Below are 23,248 nucleotides of genomic sequence, written 5' to 3' on the forward strand. Positions count from 1 at the left end.
CTGATTAGATATTTGAGAAAAAACCTGGATATTGAGAAGGAGGGAACCTTGTAAAAGTGTGAGAGAAAAATATTTCTCACTAAGTGGATAACTAGTTTAAACTAAGGTGAAAATGAGTTTGTTAGGAAAAACAAAAAGGCCATTGTGGATAGATCACAGTGAGTAAAGGTCAAGAGAATAAAGTTGGAAAGGGAACCAATAATCATATCACGTGAGTCATTGTAGGCCAAAGAAGAGTTTACATTTTGCACTAAATATAAAGGAAAAACATCATGGTTTTACATGTTTGTGTGTGTATGTGTGTGTGTGTGCGTGTGTTGCGGTGTGTGTGCATCACTTGGGTTGCTGTAGGTCAAATGAACTATTGAGAGGAAAGAGTGGAAGCAGAAATATCACTTAGGCGAAAATTGCCCCAGTTGAGGTGTGACATAATGGTGGCCAGGTCATAAGGATGGTGGTGATTTAGAAAGTGAAGAATAATACAATTTGGCATATATTTGATTTTCAAACGAGCCCACAGGATTTTAATAGATGGATATAGATTGAACAAGTACAGAGAAACCAAGATTGACTCAGATGTTTAGATTGTTTATGTGGTTGAATGGTAGTGAATGAAATGGGATAACAAAAATGGGGAAGAAACAGTTTTGTGGAAAAGGTGAGAGGAAATCAGCACAAAGTTCTGTTTTAGACACGTAAAAGTATTTGAGACGCTCAATAGATATCCACACGGGAATGTCATCTAGACTTTCAAGGCAGTGAGACTTTCAAGCCTGGAGTTCACAGTAGTGATTAGAGCTCAAGATCTAATTTAGGAATTGCTTGTCAAAAAAATTGGATACTTAACCTAAGTTTTTTAAACACACATATGAGAGTTGACTATGTGCTCAAGTGTATAGACTGAGATAATTGGAAAAAATACAGTCCCTATTTGGAACTCTTTTGAGTTTAAAACACAAAGTTTTGTTAAATTCTAGAACAGCATGTCAGAATAAGTGTGCATGGGGAATAAGAGTAAGTGTGCATGTGTATATGTGTGTAGCTAATAGGAGGAGCTGTTTCACCATAGGATCTCTAGGAAATGTTCTATTTCATCTAAAGTTAATTAACACAATTTTATTTCAAACATATTCACATTATTCTCATTTTCTACTTCCTTATACTGTGTCTTAAGTAGCACCAGGTTTTACCACAAATTTTAAAACATATTTTACATTATTATCTTATGGATATAAGTGTATTTCTACATTGAGGATTAATTTTAAAAATCTAGCTCCTTTGATGCACATTAGATTTTATAAGGAGGTAATATGAATATAAATCAAACAAACCTGTTTATATAGGAAAGGCTAACAGCATTTCTTCTAAACTTTCCACTCTCTCAGTAGATTGAAAAGGTGTTAGAGCAGTTGTTAAGGATAAGGAAGGAAATCTAATTAAGAGAAATTTTTTGACCTGTGGATATGATTGGGAATTACTTCAATCAATCCAATTAGGAGCCATCCCTCCTAGTTGGACAGAATCAAACTCAGTGGAAAAAAATACCTATATTAATACAACATTGTACACAAATCTTGTCAGCATTTGAACAAGGAATTTGTCAAAATATTTTTATTAAAAAATCTTATTTTAACATGTATATGAGGATATTGCTTTCTGTACACCCCAATCAATTAATATATGTGCTTTTCTATAATTTAAACCAATGGATATAGTATTTGTTTATTCTCATATGAAGACTCATTTATTGGGTAATTGTTACCCGACAATCCGTCTTTATTTAGAAAGCTGTTTTTATTCACTTCACATCTTAAAGGCTGAGAAATAAAAGGCATAAAAATACCAGTGACAGATAAAACAGAGAAAATTGCTCTGAACAAACTCTTCTACAATAGTGTGGTGCATATAAATTATGAAAACACTAAGACTTGATCAAAAAGGAAGGGCTTTAACTTTCATTTAAATGCATGAACAGATGTGGCAGACCTAATGTCAATGGATAAATGGCCCCAAAATGTGGAATATGAGAACGAGATCTCTGAATGTTTTTAAACTCATGCCAGGCATGGCTGGATTCCTCCAACAATAAATGAAAGACCTAGGGTGCATGTAGGGCAACTGTTAAGGCTTATGGAGCTTTGGCCACCAAAGAAAATTGAGTTGGCTTTGTGAAGAGAATTATTATCACTTAAAAATTAATTTACTGTTTCACAGTCAACTGTAAATAATGACGCATATGAAGCATATCATGTAAGTCTATTTTGAATTATGTCTCCAATTGTATTCTTTATTTACTGTATAATTTCATATATCCTTGCAAGCTAGCTAAAGCACCAGAAAATCTACTTGCAGATTTACTACAACAAGAATTCCTTATGTTTGCCCCAGTTGTTTGTGTTTGTGTGCACATTGTATCTTCTGGTAAAATTTTCAGGTTTGGTTAGTCTGACTTGATGTTATAAGTATACTAGAAATTTTAATTCTATGGAAGCACTTGTGTCACTATGGCATATGTTCCTCCCAATACGAGGATTATTAGAACAGTCTCCAGATGGATTTAAAAGTTGTGTTAACAAAATTCAAAGCCTTAAAATGTTTAATTTGAAGAGCAGGTAATAGCTACATTTGTAGTGCAACATACTAAATTGTGTCTTTAGAGGCACTGATTATATATTCTTAAAAGTAGATAACAGCTGACAATCATATGGCACTTTATTTCTTATAAAGCAACTTTATTTAAATTATTTCATTTCATTTTCTCTGTCATTCTGTGAGGTTATTACTACTGTGACCCAAATAAATTGTATCAATTTGACTCCCTCTGCATTACCATAATCGTTCCCTTTTCTCCATCTTCAATGCTGTTGTGTTAGTTCATGAATTTTTGATCTCTCACCTGGACTAGAACAATAGTCTATGAGTTATTTTTCTGCCCACGGTTTCATAACATTCCATTTAATCTTCCAGTTGATGCCAAATAATCTTTCTAACCTATCTGGAAAAATATTTAAGGGACCACAAACTTATTTTTTCCATCTTCTCCTTTATCCCATCTTCAGACTTTAAAACACATATTTCCGTCACTCCAGGCTTAAGGAGTAATTTACAGATAATAAGCATGGTGTGCTAAGCCATTCTTGTGTTGCTATAAAGAAATACCTGAGACTGGGTAATTTATAAGTAAAAGAGGCTTAATTGGCTCAAGGTTCTGCAGACTGCACAGGAAGCATGGTGCTGCATCTGCTCAGCATCTGGGAAGGCCTCAGGGAGCTTTTACTCATGGCAGAAGGTGAAGCAGGAGCATGCACATCACATGGGGAGAGCAGGAGCAAGAAGGTGGGGAGGTGCCACACTTTTAAACAACCAGATCTCCTGAGAACTCACTCACTATCGTGAGCACAGCACCAAGCCATGAGGGATCCTCCTCCACGATCCAAACACCTCCCAGCAGGCCCCGCCTCCAACACTGGGGATTACATTTCAACATGAGATTTGGGGGGAACAAATAACTTAAACTATATCACATGGTATGTAATTTCATACCTCTATACTTTTCATCACGCTCTTCTCTCCATGTAAAATGTCCCTTATTCCACCTATATTTGCTGATAAGCTATATTCTTTTCCCAATTCCTAAAGAAAGGGTTTTATTCCCATGAAATTTTTCCTTCTCTGTACATAGAACTGACCACTTCATTTTGGATGTGCCTACTGAATTCTACACATACTTTTATTGTAGTTCTCCTAATTATTGATTTGATTAGTTGATGTTTATTTCTCTATCTCCACTAAGTATCTCTTCGGAAGAGAGACTGACTCATTTATCACTGTATCTCTAGTTCCAAACATACACATACACAAACCTCAATATTTACTGAACATAGGAGTAAGTGAAAACTAGGGTTGTTTACCTGCTCCTGAATGACTATTGGGTACATAATGAAATGAAGGCAGAAATAAAGATGTTCTTTGAAACCAACGAGAACAAAGACACAACATACCAGAATCTCTGGGACACATTCAAAGCAGTGTGTAGAGGGAAATTTATAGCACTAAATGCCCACAAGAGAAAGCAGGAAAGATCCAAAATTGACACCCTAACATCACAATTAAAAGAACTAGAAAAGCAAGAGAAAACACATTCAAAAGCTAGCGGAAGGCTAGAAATAACTAAAATCAGAGCAGAACTGAAGGAAATAGAGACACAAAAAACCCTTCAAAAAATTAATGAATCCAGGAGCTGGTTTTTTAAAAGATCAACAAAATTGATGGACCGCTAGCAAGACTAATAAAGAAGAAAAGAGAGAAGAATCAAATAGATGCAATAAAAAACGAAAAAGGGGATATCATCACCGATCCCACAGAAATACAATCTACCATCAGAGAATATTACAAACACCTCTATGCAAATAAACTAGAAAATCTAGAAGAAATGGATAAATTCCTCGACAAATACACCCTCCCAAGACTAAACCAGGAAGAAGTTGAATCTCTGAATAGACCAATAACAGGTTCTGAAATTGTGGCAATAATCAATAGCTTACCAACCAAAAAGAGTCCAGGACCTGATGGATTCACAGCTGAATTCTACCAGAGGTACAAGGAGGAACTGGTACCATTCCTTCTGAAACTATTCCAATTGATAGAAAAAGAGGGAATCCTCCCTAACACATTTTACGAAGCCAGCATCGTCCTGATACCAAAACCTGGCAGAGACAAAACCAAAAAAGAGAATTTCAGACCAATATCCTTGATGAACATTGATGCAAAAATCCTCAATAAAATACTGGCAAACCGAATCCAGCAGCACATCAAAAAGCTTATCCACCATGATCAAGTGGGCTTCATCCCTGGGATGCAAGGCTGGTTCAACATACGCAAATCAATAAATGTAATCCAGCATATAAACAGAACCAAAGACAAAAACCACATGATTATCTCAATAGATGCAGAAAAGGCCTTTGACAAAATTCAACAACCCTTCATGCTAAAAAACTCTCAATAAATTAGGTATTGATGGGACGTATCTCAAAATAATAAGAGCTATCTATGACAAACCCACAGCCAATATCATACTGAATGGGCAAAAACTGGAAGCATTCCCTCTGAAAACTGGCACAAGACAGGGATGCCCTCTCTCACCGCTCCTATTCAACATAGTGCTGGAAGTTCTGGCCAGAGCAATCAGGCAGGAGAAGGAAATAAAGGGTATTCAATTAGGAAAAGAGGAAGTCAAATTGTCCCTGTTTGCAGAAGACATGATTGTATATCTAGAAAACCCCATTGTCTCAGCCCAAAATCTCCTTAAGCTGATTAGCAACTTCAGCAAAGTCTCAGGATACAAAATTAATGTACAAAAATCACAAGCATTCTTGTACACCAATAACAGACAAACAGAAAGCCAAATCATGAGTGAACTCCCATTCACAATTGCTTCAAAGAGAATAAAATACCTAGGAATCCAACTTACAAGGGATGTGAAGGACCTCTTCAAGGAGAACCACTGCTCAATGAAATAAAAGAGGATACAAACAAATGTAAGAACATTCCATGCTCATGGGTTGGAAGAATCAATATCGTGAAAATGGCCATACTGCCCAAGGTAATTTATAGATTCAATGCCATCCCCATCAAGCTACCAATGACTGTCTTCACAGAATTGGAAAAAACTACTTTAAAGTTCATACGGAACCAAAAAAGAGCCCGCATCGCCAAGTCAATCCTAAGCCAAAAGAACAAAGCTGGAGGCATCACGCTACCTGACTTCAAACTATACTACAAGGCTACAGTAACCAAAACAGCACGGTACTGGTACCACAACAGAGACATAGATCAATGGAACAGAACAGAGCCCTCAGAAATGATGCCGCATAGCTACAACTATCTGATTTTTGACAAACCTGACAAAAACAAGAAATGGGGAAAGGATTCCCTATTTAATAAATGGTGCTGGGAAAACTGGCTAGCCATATGTAGAAAGCTGCAACTGGATCCCTTCCTTACACCTTATACAAAAAGTAATTCAAGATGGATTAAAGACTTATATGTTAGACCTAAAACCATTAAAATCCTACAAGAAAACCTAGGCAATACCATTCAGGACACAGGCGTGGGCAAGGACTTCATGTCTAAAACACCAAAAGCAATGGCAACAAAAGCCAAAATCGACAAATGGGATCTCATTAAACTAAAGAGCTTCTGCACAGCAAAAGAAACTATCATCAGAGTGAACAGGCAACCTACAGAATGGGAGAAAATTTTTGCAACCTACTCATCTGACAAAGGGCTAATATCCAGAATCTACAATGAACTCAAACAAATTTACAAGAAAAAAACAAACAACCCCATCAAAAAGTGGGCAGAGGACATGAACAGACACTTCTCAAAAGAAGACATTTATGCAGCCAAAAAACACATGAAGAAATGCTCATCGTCACTGGCCATCAGAGAAATGCAAATCAAAACCACAGTGAGATACCATCTCACACCAGTTAGAATGGCCATCATTAAAAAATCAGGAAACAACAGGTGCTGGAGAGAATGTGGAGAAATAGGAACACTTTTACACTGTTGGTGGGACTGTAAACTAGTTCAACCATTGTGGAAGTCAGTGTGGCGATTCCTCAGGGATCTCGAACTAGAAATACCATTTGACCCAGCCATCCCATTACTGGGTATTTACCCAAAGGACTATAAATCATGCTGCTATAAAGACACATGCACACGTATGTTTATTGCGGCACTATTCACAATAGCAAAGAGTTGGAACCAATCCAAATGTCCAACAACGATAGACTGGATTAAGAAAATGTGGCACATATACACCATGGAATACTATGCAGCCATAAAAAATGATGAGTTCGTGTCCTTTGTAGGGACATGGATGAAACTGGAAAACATCATTCTCAGTAAACTATCGCAAGGACAAAAAACCAAACACCGCATGTTCTCACTCATAGGTGGGAATTGAACAATGAGAACTCATGGACACAGGAAGGGGAACATCACACTCCGGGGACTGTTGTGGGGTCGGGGGAGGGGGGAGGGACAGCATTAGGAGATACACCTAATGCTAAATGACGAGTTAATGGGTGCAGGAAATCAACATGGCACATGGATACATATGTAACAAACCTGCACATTGTGCACATGTACCCTAAAACCCTAAAGTATAATAAAAAAAAAAAAAGAAAAAAAAAAGAAAACTAGGGTTGCTTGAATTCAGAGACTAATATTTCCTCCACATCATTATAAGAAATAAAAATATGATTATGTTTAATGCACAACATTCTTTTAAACAATTTACATTTTATTTTATTTCACAATACCCTTTTATGAAAAAGTGCTATTTTAATGTCCATTTTACAGATGATGTAGCTAACTAAGTCCCAGCTGTTACTAAAATTGCCTAGGGCTATACAAATAGTACATAGCCAAGGCTCTAACTTCGGAGTCTGTGGATTTAAATGCTACATTATGCTTTTACATAACAAAAGTGAAGATAAAAAGTTAAAAATGAATGAAATCAGATTGGAGATGTAAAAAATTTATTGTTTTGAGACCTTAATGTAAGATGGATATTGGCATCAAATCAGAACTCAGCAAGATCTCTGCTACCTTTCTCTTTTCTCTTGTCTTCTTCCATGGCACTGTTCCCAAAGAAAAATCTATATTATACAGATTTATATAGAATTGCAATTAACTCTATGCAGGAAAAAGTAGATAAAAATAAGAAAATTTGGGGCAGTTTGCAAACTGCAAAATTAAGCCTGAAACAATTAGCCTAACTTCTTTCCCCTCGGCCACCAAGTTATAAAATGCACAGTGTGTCACAGATCAACTATTGACTTAAATTATTTAGGGTATAAAAAATAAGTTTTAAGCATAATGCTTTTTTTATCTTGATATTGAGAATATTTTTATTTATTGTATGTTGTACCATATTTATGTATTTAGAATTTTATGAGGGAAATATTTTGGTGTTACAAACATAGCAACAACAACAAAAAAATGCTGTTTTGTTATTTTCTTAAAACTTCCATGAAAAAAATCATCAAAGAACCAGAGGTAAGCATACTATAATCTGGCCATGAAAACATCTGCTTGAATTGGAAATACAGTGAAAAGGCAGGCAAACAAAGGAAAAATTACAAATAAAAAAATAACTTCTGGAACTTGACATTTGCTTTGGAGAAATATGGTAAGAGCATCTATGTTTAACTGGAAAATAATCTCACTGCACTAAACTGTTTCAAAGACACATTCCAATTGTGTGTTGTGTAATGAAAGTTGTTTATTAAGCCAATTTATATGTTGAGATTTTGTTTGTGATACAGAGACAGGCTCACCCTCCCAGAGAAAAACAATCACAAAATAAAATATAAAAAATACATAGATTAAAACCACTAATTCTACCTTGCCTAAGTGTATTTCTTCTATTTGTTTTGTGTATCTTTTCTGTCATTAATAATTAACCTTCAAGCTATCAAGAAAATCATCACCATCATTTGCCATTTGGGTTCAAAAGGAAGCCTTTTAAAAATAAGTTGGTGTTTTAATAAATAATTCATAGAAGTAAGAATAAAGAGTGGAAACACTATCTTATTTGTATTAGAAACTAATATAAATACTTAATATAATTGATTTATAATTATATAAGTAATATAACTTATATGAACACTAATTTGTATTAGAAATTTTAAAATAAATTTCACCATTGCAGACCTCTTTATAACAAATAAACTTTGGCATGCAAACATCATAATGGCTAAAAAAATACCATTACACCTCCCTTTAACAAAGCAGCATATAACAGGTCCTTGCTGCACAGCATTGCCTAATGAAGCCTTTTCTATTTAATGCCTAAGTAGAAGAAATTATTATATTCCTTTTTGTCCTTGGAAATATGTTTTTCACTTCTAGATACTTGAGTTTGAGAAAATTCCTCTTGTTATTGTCACCTGAAGACTCACTGTATCATTGCCTGAGATTTTACTTACATTACCCATTTACCATCATCATTAGAGTATTACTACCTATTTATTTGAATAAATCTTCTGATTCACTAATAATTGTAAAACATCTTATTCATCAGTTTTATTATGTATCCCATCAGGATAGAAAATGAAAAATTCTGAATTCTCAATTATGTTCAATAAAAGCTAAAAGCAGACTATAAAGATGGTATCTCCTGACTTCTTTTATAGCTTTTTAAAAGATGATGCAACATTTTGGGCAACAGAATAAAGAAACTAATAAGTCTTTCATTATTACTTTATCCTTCTAAAGGAAACGTAGCACAGGTAAACATTTTCTGAAAGGGCCATATGATAAATATTTTAGGTATATGGGCCACATGTTCTCACTTGTAACTGTTCAACTTTGTCATTGAAACAAAAGCAGCTATGAACAAAATAAATAAATAAATGTAACTGTGTTCAAATAAGTATTTTTCAAAATATGTATTGGTCAGAATTTTCCAGTGAAACAGAATCAGTAGAATGTGTATGTGTTTTGTATGTACATAAAGATGTTTATTATAAGAAATTGACTCATGTAAATATTGAGGGTGAGAAGCCCAGACCCAGAAGAACCAATGGCATAAGTTTCAGTTCCAGTCCAAGTCCTAAGGCAGGAGACGACCTATGTTCCAGCTCAAAGACAAGCAGAGATAGAAAGAATTCTAACTCATCTTTTATTCTATTCAAACCTTTAAGGGATTAGATGAGGCCCACTCATATTGAGAAGGACAGTCAGCCTTACTCAGTTTACCAATTCAAATGTTAACCTCATTCAGAAAAATTATCAGAGACACATCCAGATTCATGTTTGATCAAATATGTGGGCATCCTGCAGCCCAGTGAAGTTGACATACAAAATTAACCATCATAAATCCAACCTTTATCAACATGACACCCATACACATCTCCTTAAACCATATTTAATCTTCAAATAAAGACAATAACAAGGTCATAATTCCCTCTAGCATGATTCAACTTTCTTATGTACAACCGCAAACATATTATGTCCCTTTCTCAGAGGACATAAGGTCTTTGAGTGATGTTTACTATTCTCTTGGATATCCTGTAACTTAAGTACTATGATAAAGTTGACACATCTTATGTTACATGACAAGGGAATAAGAACAATTGATAAGAGTTTAATACGAATAAGGAAATTTGGCCCTCAATCCATACACTTCTGTGAATATAGATAATTCCATCATTCTTCTTTTTTTTCTGTTTTGCCTTTTAAAACACAACTAAGAATAACTGATGATTAATGATGAAAGAGTTCCTATAGTGATAAAATAGCAAAATATTTCAAGATATAAAAATGAAGATTGCCAAGATATCATAATGTTGCTTAGATTTAGAGATATGTACAATAAATTCATAAGATAGAATAAGTTTTATTCTATTCTAAAATAATTAAATTTTGCATTTTTCTTTGACAGAGTGCTTAAAAAACATGTGATGAAATATCAATTTTATCAACAGTTGAAAATACTAACATATGAAATTCAAATCTAAATCCTGGGACAATAAACTCTGTAGGCACATCAAATTTTAAGAACCTCCTATATATATGACATTGTGCTAAGTGCCATTGGTGATACACTCATCTATGTTTGTGTCTTTTCCATAAAATGCAAGGCATTTGCCTCTTCAGAAAGCAAAAGCCACTCAGTCAGGAAGTGAGAGAAACTGTCTAAGGGCTATGTTAGGGATTTACTGAAAGTTGACTAAAAACACTTTTAATAGCAGTGGAGGCTGGCTAAGGAAATTAGTGACAAAAGTAGATGCTAATACGAATAAAGATCAAAGATTGGTAAATTATAATAATATAAATAAGAAGGATGTTTTAGGAACATACAAAATCAATGAAGCTAGAATAAAACTAATAATCTCTTATAATGGGAATAAATCAAGACTGAAATTATTTCGAGAATTAAAAAGTAAAGAACAGGTTCTTTACTTTTGTTCTGCCTAAATGAACAAAAAAGAGGCAAAATGCTGGCAGATTAAGTTTCAAAACAGTAACCAGTGTTACTTTATTTATTTATTTATTTATTGAGATGGAGTCTCACTTTGTCACCAGGCTGGAGTGCTGTGGCACGATCTCGGCTCACTGCAACCTTTGCCTCCTGGGTTCAAGCGATTCTCCTGTGTCAACCTCCTGAGTAGCTGAGACTACAGGCATGCACCACCATGCCCAGCTAATTTTTGTATTTTTTTTAGTAGAAATGGGGTTTCACCATGCTGGCCAGGATGGTCTCAATCTCTTGACCTTGTGATCCGCCTGCCTCAGCCTCCCAAAGTGCTGGGATTACAGGCGTGAGCCACTGTGCCTGGCCCAGTGTTACTTTAATAACAGTATCTGTAATTAATATATGAGAAATTCTGAGATAAAATCATGTTAGTACCTTAATTTGCTCTTTATTTTACATTTACTAGAATTTTTGCAAGAAAATTAATCTCTTACTTGGTGGCACTTGCCAGATGCCTGTCTGTGGAACACAAAACATAAAAGCATCCCACCCACCAGTTTAACAGCTTGACTTAAGAAAATATGAGACAGCTCTTCATGAGAGAAGAAAAACCAAAACAAACCTAATGGACATTAGTAAAATTAGAATAAAAAAGTGTGTTCAATTATTTACATGAGTTCTTCTTTATAACTTGAAGGCAAATAACTATGGAAAAAGAAAGGAATAAAGAAAGATAAAAAGGAACTTAATTTTTCATCAAACAACACAAAACCAATTTGGCCAAAAAAGTTGTAAAATAATACTACTTTTGGGCAGAAAGAAATTCTATGTGAAAATCTGATTCTTAAAACTCTCTCAAGATATGTTTGTAAATTAAGTTTATGTACTTTTCGTGGAATGGATGGTTGGTCATCTGAAAAATGTTCCTTGTGAATCTCCAGCATGAAAAAATTAAAGAGCACATTGTGTACAGCATCACTGTACATGTTTTAGCACCTTGTGGATAGGCAAAAAGTGCATAGGTTGTATTTTAGGATTTCAATCACTGGTACATTCTACATTGGCAGTAAGATTTTGATTTATGATATATTAAGATGATTCTAAAATGGTTCTATTTCAAAATGCATTATAGAAAGTAGTCATTACTGAAGATTAAAAAGTAGACATTATGTAAAAATAAGCCAGTAAGTTACAGAGGGAAAAAAAAATTAGGAGTTAGAGTCTTAACACTTAGTCCTAACTCTGCCTCCAATTCACTTAACATATCTGACCTCAGTTTCTTTATCAGAAATGAAGATATTATTTCAGTTTCCTTCTTTTTCTCTTAGATGGGAGAAATGAAAAAATGCCATGAACTTCTCTCAGAGTCCTGTATTCAGCTGTCCCTTGCCATTGGTTCACTCTGACATGTACTAGCAACTACTAGGCATGTTTCACTAATCAAGACAAGTCCAAGAAATAGTTTACACATCATGGTAGAAATTCTTCACCAACTGTGAGGGTGCATGATTGTGTTTGGCAAAACTAGGGTTAGCTGGATCAAGATCTTCTAAAAAGTTAGTGGTGGAAAAAGCAATGAATATAACGTCATTAAATATATTAAAAATTGACGTAAAAAAAGTTCCAGAGGACATTTATATCTAGAAGAAACCTAGCTTGTCAGCCTTATAAACCTACTCTAATGGCTGAACTTTCTTCAGAATCATCTTTGTTTTTTAATAATACAGCATCCTAATCTAAGATAAATTTTTACCCCAGGTTTTAGACATAATAGGGTATTATGTCTGCAACTTACTAACAAATTGATCAGGAAAAAAATAGTAGTTCAAATTTGTGATAAGGAAACTTCAGTGAGAGAAATGGAAAGACATAAATTAAAAGTGGCAAAATGTTCATGAGTAAATCTGAGTAAAAGATAGGTATACAGAAAGTATATGTTAATATTCTTGCAATTTTTTATAAGTTTGAAATTCCTTTAAGATGAGGGGTTTGGTAGTCTAACTGTTACCTATTATGCTGCCTAATCATAAATTATTTTCAGCATTCAAATGTACACTTTTCTCGGCCCATCCTTATATCTACATAAATTATAAACAATTATCTTTTTCTATACTACTATGTAGACTTTTTCACAGAAGAAGAGGACATCAATAATAGTCTATTTTTATTTAAGAAATAGCTTGTCACCATCAGAGGCAGTTTCATACGCCATTAAAAACATATTTTAAAAATGCAAATCATCCCCAAGTAACAATAGTTCAACTTACGATTTTTCAACTTTATGATGGTGTGAAAGTGATAAGCATTCCGTAGAAATGGTACTTTGAGTACCTATACAACCATTCTGCTTTTTACTTTTAGTAGGGTATGCAATAAGTTACATGAGATATTTAAATTCATTATAAAATAGACTGTGTTGGATACTTTTGCACAACTGTAGGCTAATATAAGTGTCCTGAGCACATTTAAGGTAAGCTAAACTAAGCCATGATACTTAGTAGGTTAGGTGTATTAAATGAATTTCTGCTTTGTAATATTTTTTATTTATGATAGGTTTATAATGACATGAGTCTATCATAAATCAAGGAGCACCTTTATGCTTATACATACAAATACATGGAAATTTTTCTAGAGATCTTCTGAAGCCCTTTTATAGATCAAAGTGGCTCTGAATAATTGATACATTAAAATATCAACTTTTAAAAATATTTTATTATGCAAACTATTAAAACTGCCACATTAGTATAATATTCTACTCACTAACTATAGGTAGCTTGGAATTACTGTTTGTCTTTAGTAGATTATAATCTAGAGTTGTCATAAATACCAACATTCAATAAATTGCCTTGATTTCAATTTAATAGGGCAGATTCAAATCATAAATTTATTTTAGACATTGTGATAGTAGCATGACACCTCAATTTAATACAAAATTGTGGCACTCTGAATTTCATGTAAACCTTAATAATTATTTTCTAAATGCAAATTTTGAAAACTGGATTTCAGCAGAGGATGAATTTGAAACTTCAAGCTAGCTATACCTGGGAGGATATGCCAGTATTTACAGTTGAGTTATGACACACATACATATATTTTACCAAATTATTGACAAAAAGGCATAAAATGCCATAGCTTATTTCTGATATATAGTCTAATGAAAAAGTACTATTTAAAAGAATGGCAAAATGTTCCCTCCCTCTCTGATTTACTATTCATTTATCTTAAAAAACTTGAGTAAAGAAACATAAAGTTTAATGAATATTCTATAAGTAAAAGTAAAAATGGTCTACCTAAAAGTCAACATCCCTAGATAATTTTTTTAACTAAAAATGATCATTCACAAGCAACATCATTGGATGTTAGGGAAGCTAATTTCAACACACAGTTGGTATTCAGTAGCTAAATAATTCTTTTAGCCCTAAAATGTGGAGGTAATTCAAGATGCTCTAGGGAGCAGAATAGATTAATTTGATAAAGAAATCCTTAGACACACAGTTTAGGATTCAACATTTGAGCTTCATGGACCAATATACAGAAGAATTAGTCGCCTTTTAACTGGGTGAAACACATTTCCTCAAATTCCTCAATACATAGAAATTTAATTTTCAAAGAAAAATTTAGAAAACATGAGTCAGTCAGTCAGTTTATTGCGAAAGTGAATTCACCCTCTTGTTCACGGTCACCTGGTTAGTTAGTGGCTGAAATATGCCAGCAATTAAGGGCTTTTGACTCCACTCCCAGGTCTATCCCTTGAAGCACTCTGCTGCCTCACTGTATTTCATATGAACACAAAAAAGTGTGGCTTTTATAAACATATCTTTCATGGAATTTCAATCTTTAAAGAAAACCTTTAACAATTTAAAATGTGATTCTCTTTGAAAGAGCTTATTCTGTCAGTGCATATATTACAATTATTGAATGGGAAGAGAATAATCAAAGACAATTAAAATGTCATAATACATTCATTTTACTTGCCTTAATTTGTGCACAATTTTAAGCAATATTTTTGAAGATTATTTACAAAGAACTAATCTATGTTACTTTCTTTGTATGGAGAAAATCATTTAGATAATAAAAAATTTCTAGGCTGGGCATGGTGGCTCAAGCCTGTAATCCCAGAACTTTGGGAGGCTGAGGTGGGCAGATCATGAGGTCAGGAGGTCGAGACCATCCTGGCTAACACAGTGAAACCCCGTATCTACTAAAAAAATACAAAAAATTAGCCGAGCTTGGTGGCAGGCACCTGTAGTCCCAGCTACTCGGGAGGCTGAGGCAGGAAAATGGCGTAAACCCGGCAGGCAGAGCTTGCAGTGAGCCGAGATCGCACCACTGCACTCCAGCCTGAGAGACAGAACGAGACTCCATTTCAAAAAAAAAAAAAAAAAACTATTTTAAATTTTATTTTTATACTAAAGGCTTAAGTAATACCTCCAATTTTACTAATTGTAAGAGAACTAAGGAGTTATTCTCAACTTTTTTTTTTGTGGTATGTTATTGATTTAAGGCTGATTTAACATAAAGAGTTTCAGTGTATATCAATCAGAAGTAAGATAATCTAGTTAAATGATATAAGTAGAAAAGAGGTGACAAGGTGATAATGAATGTTATTGCAAATATTTGATGTCATGATAGTGTTCTTTTTCTAAGATTAAATGTAATAAAATACTGACAAGAGGTCTAAACCTAGCCATGATACAGATTATTTGAATTTCAATTAATATGAACTTTTTCTGTATACATTTTGAAGTAAATTTTATTGATGACCCCTCTTAATTACATAAATTGAGTACTTGTATTCCAACTCTCACAACACAAAGATTTAAAGGACAATCTTCTTCTCTTCTGTCAAAATCAAACATGCAAAGACTCTCATGATAATTACCAAGAATAAATTATATGGAAGCCAATCACTATAAGGAACATATGTCCACCATTAAGCCCTTCTAATTCCTTGCTACTTATAATGTGGTCACTAGCACATATCAAAGTATGTTAGAAATACAGAAAAGGAGGCCCTACCCTACATTTACAAAATCATACTCTACGTTTTTAAAAGATCTCTCAGTGATTCATATACATGGTTTTAGAAGCACTGCTTTAAATTTGGAGAAAGCATGAGAAAGAAGGAATTTGTGTAAACAATTGTATTTATATCTATTTTCTCATGTAACTAAGTATGCCACAGTACTAGTTATACAACACGATATTATATACTACTGTATTTGTCAAGCACTGTGTGAAGACATTCATAAAATTTGTTGCCATGTTTTAAATCTCACCACAAACTTATATGATGAGAACTGTTATTGACATTTTACAAAAGGAAAACAGATTTACAGAAGTTGACAGGACAAGATCACACAGACAGTAATGGGTAGGAGACAGTCTGACCAAAGATCTTGTGCATTTAATCATAATATGGGCTAGCATGTGGCTATGTGGAGATTTCAATTTATATCAAAATATGATACCAATTTTTGAATGTAGAACATATAAATTATACAAAGACTACGATGAATAAAAAACATCCTGCCCCGGGTGGGGCGCGGTGGCTCACGCCTGTAATCCCAGCACTTTGGGAGCCCGAGGCGGGCAGATTTCGAGGTCAGGAGAGCGAAACCATCCTGGACACGGTGAAACCCCATCTCTACTAAAAAATACAAAAAATTAGCCAGGCGTGGTGGCGGGCGCCTGTAGTCCCAGCTACTCGGGAGGCTGAGGCAGGAGAATGGCGTGAACCTGGGAGGCGGAGCTTGCAGTGAGCCGAGATCGTGCCACTGCACTTCAGCCTGGGTGACAGACCGAGACTCCGTCTCAAAAAAAAAAAAAAAAAAAAAAATCCTGCCCCATATTTCAAGAAAAAAAAACTTACAGTACATAAGTCTTAAAGTCTAGGCTTTCAAAATGCTCCCTATCAGCCAATTTATGGTTTTTTTAAATGGTAAAATATGCAATCAGAAAAGTTTGGATGGGTACAAGTACTGGCTACTCATAAACCAAATAAATTTAATCTTCTATTCATGAAAACAAAGAGTGAGTGATATGGTTTGATTATTTGTCCCCACCCAAATCTCATGTCTAATTGCAATCCTCACATGTCAGGGGAGCTGGTGGGAGGTGACTGGATCATGTGGGGGATTTCCCCCTTGCTGTTTTTGTGATAGTGAGTGAGTTCTCATGAGATTTGATGGTTTAAAAGTGTGTGCCACTTCCCCTTTCCCTCTCTCTCCCTCTTGCCAGCATGTGAAGAAGGTCCTTGCTTCCCCTTCACCTTCTGCCATAATTGCAAGTTTCCTGAGGCCTCCCAGTCATGCTTCCCGTTAAGCCTGCAGAACTGTGAGTTAGTTAAACCTCTTTTCTTCACAAATTACCCAATCTCGGGTAGTTTTTTATAGCAGTATGAAAACGGACTAATACAGTGAGATATTAAAAATGAATTCTAGGCCAGGCAAGGTGGCTCATACCTGTAATCCCAGCATTTGGGAGGTTGAGGCAGGAGGATCACTTGAGTTCAGGAGTTCAAGACCAGCTGGGGCAACATAGCAAGACCTCCTCTGCTTAAAAAAAAAAAAAAAGATAAGAAAAGAAAAGAGTTAAAAGAAAAGAAATTAGTCTGAGGTTGTGGTGCACCCCTGTAGTCCCAGCTACTTGGGAGGCTGAGGTGGCAGGATTGTTCGTGCCCTGGAGATTCAGCCTGCAGTGAACTATGATGGTGCCACTGCATTCCAACCTGGGCAATACAGCGAGATCTTGTGTCAAAAAGAAAACTAAATAAAGAATAAATAAATTCTAAAATATTTAGATGTTCAGATGATCATATACATTAGAAAATAATTATTTGTATCTGATTAAAAGATACATGTCTCTCCTTTAATCTGGAAGGAAAAGTACAGAATCAGACATATAAATATGTATTTTGTATTTTTCTTTCTTTGGTTAACAATACTTTTAAAATAAATTATAAAGATAATACAGGCTGCTCTATTTCACAGCAGTTCTGGGGACCAAATAATGAGCAAAAAATAAAGGATATACTACAGCGAGTTTTCTCATATTCAAGTTCATAACTAATATGATTAAAAATAGTTAACATTTACTGAACCATTGCTTACTTGTAAGGCACTGTCGCAAGACTTTTTAAAATATAATTTAATCTTCACCATGAAATAATTAGCTTTTTTTTCAGATGAGGAAACACTAAACCGTTAAATGTTGCCTTCAGGATTTAAACTTAGGTAGACTGGCTCCCGTTCTCACAAATCATGCATATAATTTTAGGAAAAGTTTTATCTCCCAGTATATTCAACATATTTCAGATTTCCTCCCTCTTTAAGACAATATACATCTAATTTTCTCTGTGAATTATTTTAGAGGTGTATGTTATCATCTCTTTAGAGTCACATTGCCTTAATGATCTCATAAGTGAGGGAGATGCCATGGGTTTATTTGATCAATATATATGAATTATGCCTTTAGTACCAAGTTTCCAGTTTTTTTCATTCAAAAAAAGACAGAAAGATAAACTATACTGTAATTTGTTTCCTTGCACCATCTAGTGGATTTAAATGACAACTGAGGCATTGCTATAAAATTCACCAATCATGTAAGTCAAATTTTCAAACACCTCCGGAGAACTGTTCCTAAAATGATGTTTCGAATCACACCACAACAGTGCACATAATTATTAAAATTTTCCCCTTTTCAGAGGATATCAATTAAGCATGGCTGCTGAATTCATTAGCGAATGTTTAAATTTACAAATAAAGTAACATAAAATACCTCGCAATTTTTTAATAATCAGAGATAATGGAAGTCATACACTAAGTTCATCCTGCTCCTTTTCATAAACTCAAACGCTCTCAAAGCAGCAGCGCGTTGAGAAGCCCCACGAGTCTGCGCGGAACCAGTGCGCAGGCGCTCTGAGGGGCGGAAGCGGGGAGGCGGGGCTAGGCCCGACAGGGGAGCGGAAGAGGCCCAGGCGGCTGGGTGAGGCGCGGAGACGGTTTGGCGGTGAGTCCTGGGCCAGGCGCAGCTAAAAGGCCGGCAACCCGGGAAACGGCAAAACAAACAGAAGGACTTGGGATTCCGGAGCAGTCGCCCCTATCGCTGCTCCTGCAGTCGCGGACGCCACCGACCCCGCCGCCGGAGGACTGGGCCCTGACAGGCCTCTAGGCCTAGGCGCGGCCCGCGGAGCCAGACGTGTTGCTGCCGTGAGTAAAACGAGCGCCCTCTCCGCACTCGTTTACAAATTAAAATGGAGGAAATTTCGTTGGCCAACCTGGATACTAACAAGCTAGAGGCCATCGCTCAGGAGATTTACGTAGACCTGATAGAGGATTCTTGTTTGGGATTCTGCTTTGAGGTGCACCGGGCAGTCAAGTGTGGCTACTTCTACCTGGAGTTCGCAGAGACTGGTAGCGTGAAGGATTTTGGCATTCAGCCAGTGGAAGACAAAGGAGCGTGCCGCCTCCCGCTTTGCTCCCTTCCCGGAGAACCTGGGAATGGGCCTGATCAGCAGCTGCAGCGCTCACCTCCGGAATTCCAGTAGCTGCAGAATGAGAGTCTGAAAGTGGCCAGGACAATAACATAGACTGGTCCTGTGGCTTGGAGGAGTAAGCTAAGTAGAAAAAAGTAGAAAAATCAGACAAAAGTTCTAATTCCCCCTTGAAGATCCTAGCATTTAAAAACCCAAAGTGGATAATTTAGAAATTCTTTTTTTAAAGTGTATTACCTGGAGCAAGCTCTGAAGCCCTGGGCAGGAGGAGCTGCACAGCCTGCGGGCCATGCAGTGCCTGTTGATCCCTAAACACAGCAGGATGTGCGCAAGATCCTGTAGTGCCCCCAATACACAGGTGAGCAGTTGTGTGCCCAGCATATAAAATTTTTGGTTCCTCAGCCTTTCTGTCTGCCTGATGTCAAGGGCTTCCTGGACAGTTTGGACATTACAGTTCGTCAGGCCATGATCAGTGGCCGGCAGTGGGACTGCTCCTTTGATATCTGAACCTCTGGTATGGGCTTCTCTGAGACAAGTAAATGTCAGGTGCAAGATCTGGATACTAACAGTTTCAGTTTGGGAAATCCAAGAAAAAGAATTATCAAGTTTAATAGGGAAGCTCTGTAGCCTTGACTCCGGCAAGAAGAAAAGGTCAAAACCACCTGTTTCCCAAAAGTCCAGACTTTACAATGATTCAGCTGACTTGAGGACAAGGCCTAGCATTTGGCTGAGCAGAGCCGTCTTCCTTGCCCTCCAACCTGGTGGCATAGGCTTGGCAGATGGACAACTTGGTTGTCCAGACAGGCTGAGGGTTGGGTTATGATCCCCTGGGGAGGAAGCAGGGACCTCTGCAACTATGCATGATCTCTCAAACTTCAAGATTCATGTCTGGATGTATTATGCTGTGGACATAAGTTTAGTAGGGCGGTCATTTCCTACTCTTGAGTTACTGGTTACCTAGCCAGTCCATGGGTGTGACTTGGTCCTTAAGTCAGGTCACTATCTGCCTCCCACCCTGTAGGCAGGACTGAACTATAGAAGAGCATCATGGCTGTGCAGGAGGCTGTGGTTTGAAAACTGAGCCCAGAGGGCACTTTCAGCTGCCCTCAATAATGTGAATGGATTAGTGCTAGGAGCCAAGGAGCAGGACTGGATTATCTCATCTGAGTGTGTGCAGAATCCTGTTGAATGTCCCTGTTTCTTTGGTTGGGCAGTCAGAGCTCTGCTATGGTGAACATCCAGACTGTCACCACTTTCTCTCTGCCCCTCGAAAGGGATAGTCCTTTCCACTCGGTCCCCTTTGGATCTTGACAACAGGAGCAGTCCTTTTATTGTTAGAAGTCAGAGAAAGACCTCTAGAATCTCCTGACTTTAGGCAATGGTATAGGGGAAGATGGGAAGTAAGAGCCACATATCAAAACCACCCTCCACTTTATTCCCTGAGCGAGGGTTTATGAAGTATAAAGGGGTGGGAGCCCCGAGGTGAGCGGGAACGGTGCTGCTTTATTTGAAATGTTTTCTTACCTCATTCTGTGCCCCAGTAGGGAGTCCAGCCTCATCTGTCTGGCTTGGCCCCATGTTCCTCCTGTCCCCTGCTCCACTGCCTATCTGGTGCCCCAGGTGCTGCTTGCCACTCCAGCTTTCACATTGAACAGTTTCAATTCACTCTTAATGCTCCTGCTTCCGAAGCCTGCCCAATTTCTTTTCTCTTGGCCTCTTTTTTTTTTTTTTCTTTCTTTCTTTTTCCTTTGTTTTTGTAGAAGACTCAGAGGAGAATCTTTCTTATGGCTCCCTCTATTGGGATTGGAATTGGAAGAGAACTTAATTTTTTGTATTTAAAATGCAGTGTCATGCCTAAGCATTTCTCCTATATAGGACTGCCTTGCTAGTGTGCCCTCTTGCTGTGTCTTACTTCATAAGGAGTTGTATCTTCCCATCTCCATTTCAATACTGCCTGTTAGGACCTAAGTAGAAGAGCAGTAAAGGCTGATTGATACACAGGGGGATGGAGTTGGTCCTTGTCCATTCTCTGACCCTTGCTGTGCATGTATCAATCCTTATCCCGGAAGGTACTATTTAGACTGTATAGACTGATGTAGATTACATACTTTAGAGGATTAAGGAAACATAGAGATTGGGCCTTGGAACTGTTAATGCCTTGTCCTAGAGTTGTCCTGATCAGGCTTGGGGCTTAGTTACAGATTAGTCTTAAAGAATTGCATTAACTTAAAAAAATCAAACCTTGGCAAGAGCTAAAATAATTTGGAGATATCTTTGCCCTTGACTTGTAGACGACATCTAAGAGGATGAAGAAAGGAGAGTCTAAGTGAGACTCTGGCCTACTTCCTAACAATGTCTTGGAAGTGGGATGATGGTAAAGGAGAAAGGCCACAGTCCAATCCCTCTACCTTCAGATAGGGAACTCAAATCCTGAAATTACTGTTTTCTTTCTGGCCTTTTCTCCTGTTTAGAGGAAGAAGTGGGAAGTGGTTTTGAGTAATACTTTGTTCATATTACCCCCATTTTGTTTTTTGTTTTTTGTTTCTGGCCCCTCTACCAATAGGGCAATAGCCTCCTGCCCTGGATGGGTATAAGGTGGGCTTGGTCCAACAGGTGCCCAGAGGGTACATACTCCTTTCTGGGGAGAGAATGCTCACTACCATATAGTTGACAGTGGTTAGGAACTCTCCCTTTCCCTACGTACCTTCCTTTAACAGCAGAATTCCTATTTTTCCCTTCTTGATTATGTGTATTGATCAACCTGCAATCCTATTATGTATCTGAGTGGGTGTGTGTGTATGTGTGTGTTATGGGGGAAGGGGGGGTTCTTTAAAATTTCTGTGGTTTGTGGCTTTTTCTTCCATACATTAGTTCCCACCATCGCATGCCCAGGGACCACTGCCTGGCATTATCGCATGCTGGGATCATCGGGGGAGGGTAGTGAAGCTCACCACTGTCCTTTGTTTTGTTTTGGAGATTCTTATTTTTGCATAAGTAGTCCATCCTATACAGATAGCTGATTAACTGTATTCCCCTTTCCCCTATGGCTGCTGGTGTAAATAAACTGCATCTCCCCATTGGTAAACAGTAATAAACAAAATTTTAAAAAATGACTACTTGGACTCTGTATATTCATCTTTTAAAGCTGTATGTTTTCAGGCATTGACATAATAAGATAAATGTTGAAATGCTATTGAACCTTAATACTTCCTCCCTAACAGGAGTTTTATCAGAACAGAGAAACTGTCCAGCCTTGTTTCTCAATTTGGCCTGCAAATTTAACTGTCTGTAGCATCCAGTGAAAGAGCCAAACCATATATAATCATCTCTTTTCCATATGAGGTAAGAAGGTGGTAAGATAAATCCAGTCCTGTCACTAAAAGCCCACTATGAAAGATAGTTGTATTTGAATTGAACTCAGTGTATCTTAGTATGTACATTTTACTGTCATTTTAAGCTAATATCCTTGCTGTCAAAAGGTAAAGTGATTCACAGCAGACGATGGTTCTGCCTTTCTAATTTTTTTCTCAGTACTAAAAAAATTACCTCAACACTTTAAATCTTTCATTTCATTTTTAATAGTAATTCTGAGGTTTTTCATCCCCTTCCTAACCCAGAGTTTGAGCACTTCCCCTAGAAACTACTTAGTGATCCTGTGTCCGAATCAGTCTCTTGCTATGTGTTCTAATTTATTAAAGTTTCGTATTGGAAATAATATTGAGATTAATAAAAATTACGGAAATGAGTCCAGAGAAGAATCTGAC

General features: G+C 36.6%; 1 protein-coding gene across 1 annotated transcript; it reads left to right on the forward strand.

Annotated features, from left to right (window-relative positions):
• The first annotated feature begins 18,946 nt into the window (after positions 1 to 18,946).
• ATXN7L3B (ataxin 7 like 3B) lies at positions 18,947 to 22,244 on the forward strand. Its single transcript, XM_032170759.2, has one exon. It carries the CDS (start codon positions 19,245 to 19,247, stop codon positions 19,536 to 19,538), a length of 294 nt encoding a protein of 97 aa, XP_032026650.1. The 5' UTR covers positions 18,947 to 19,244; the 3' UTR covers positions 19,539 to 22,244.
• Positions 22,245 to 23,248: the final 1,004 nt, after the last annotated feature.

This window comes from Hylobates moloch, unplaced genomic scaffold (genome assembly GCF_009828535.3).
Source record: "Hylobates moloch isolate HMO894 unplaced genomic scaffold, HMol_V3 SCAFFOLD_12, whole genome shotgun sequence".
NCBI lineage: Eukaryota > Metazoa > Chordata > Mammalia > Primates > Hylobatidae > Hylobates > Hylobates moloch.

Coding starts and splice junctions, on each gene's coding strand:
- ATXN7L3B (XM_032170759.2), top strand. CDS start 19,245: ATGGAGGAAATTTCGTTGGCCAACCTGGATACTAACAAGCTAGAGGCC.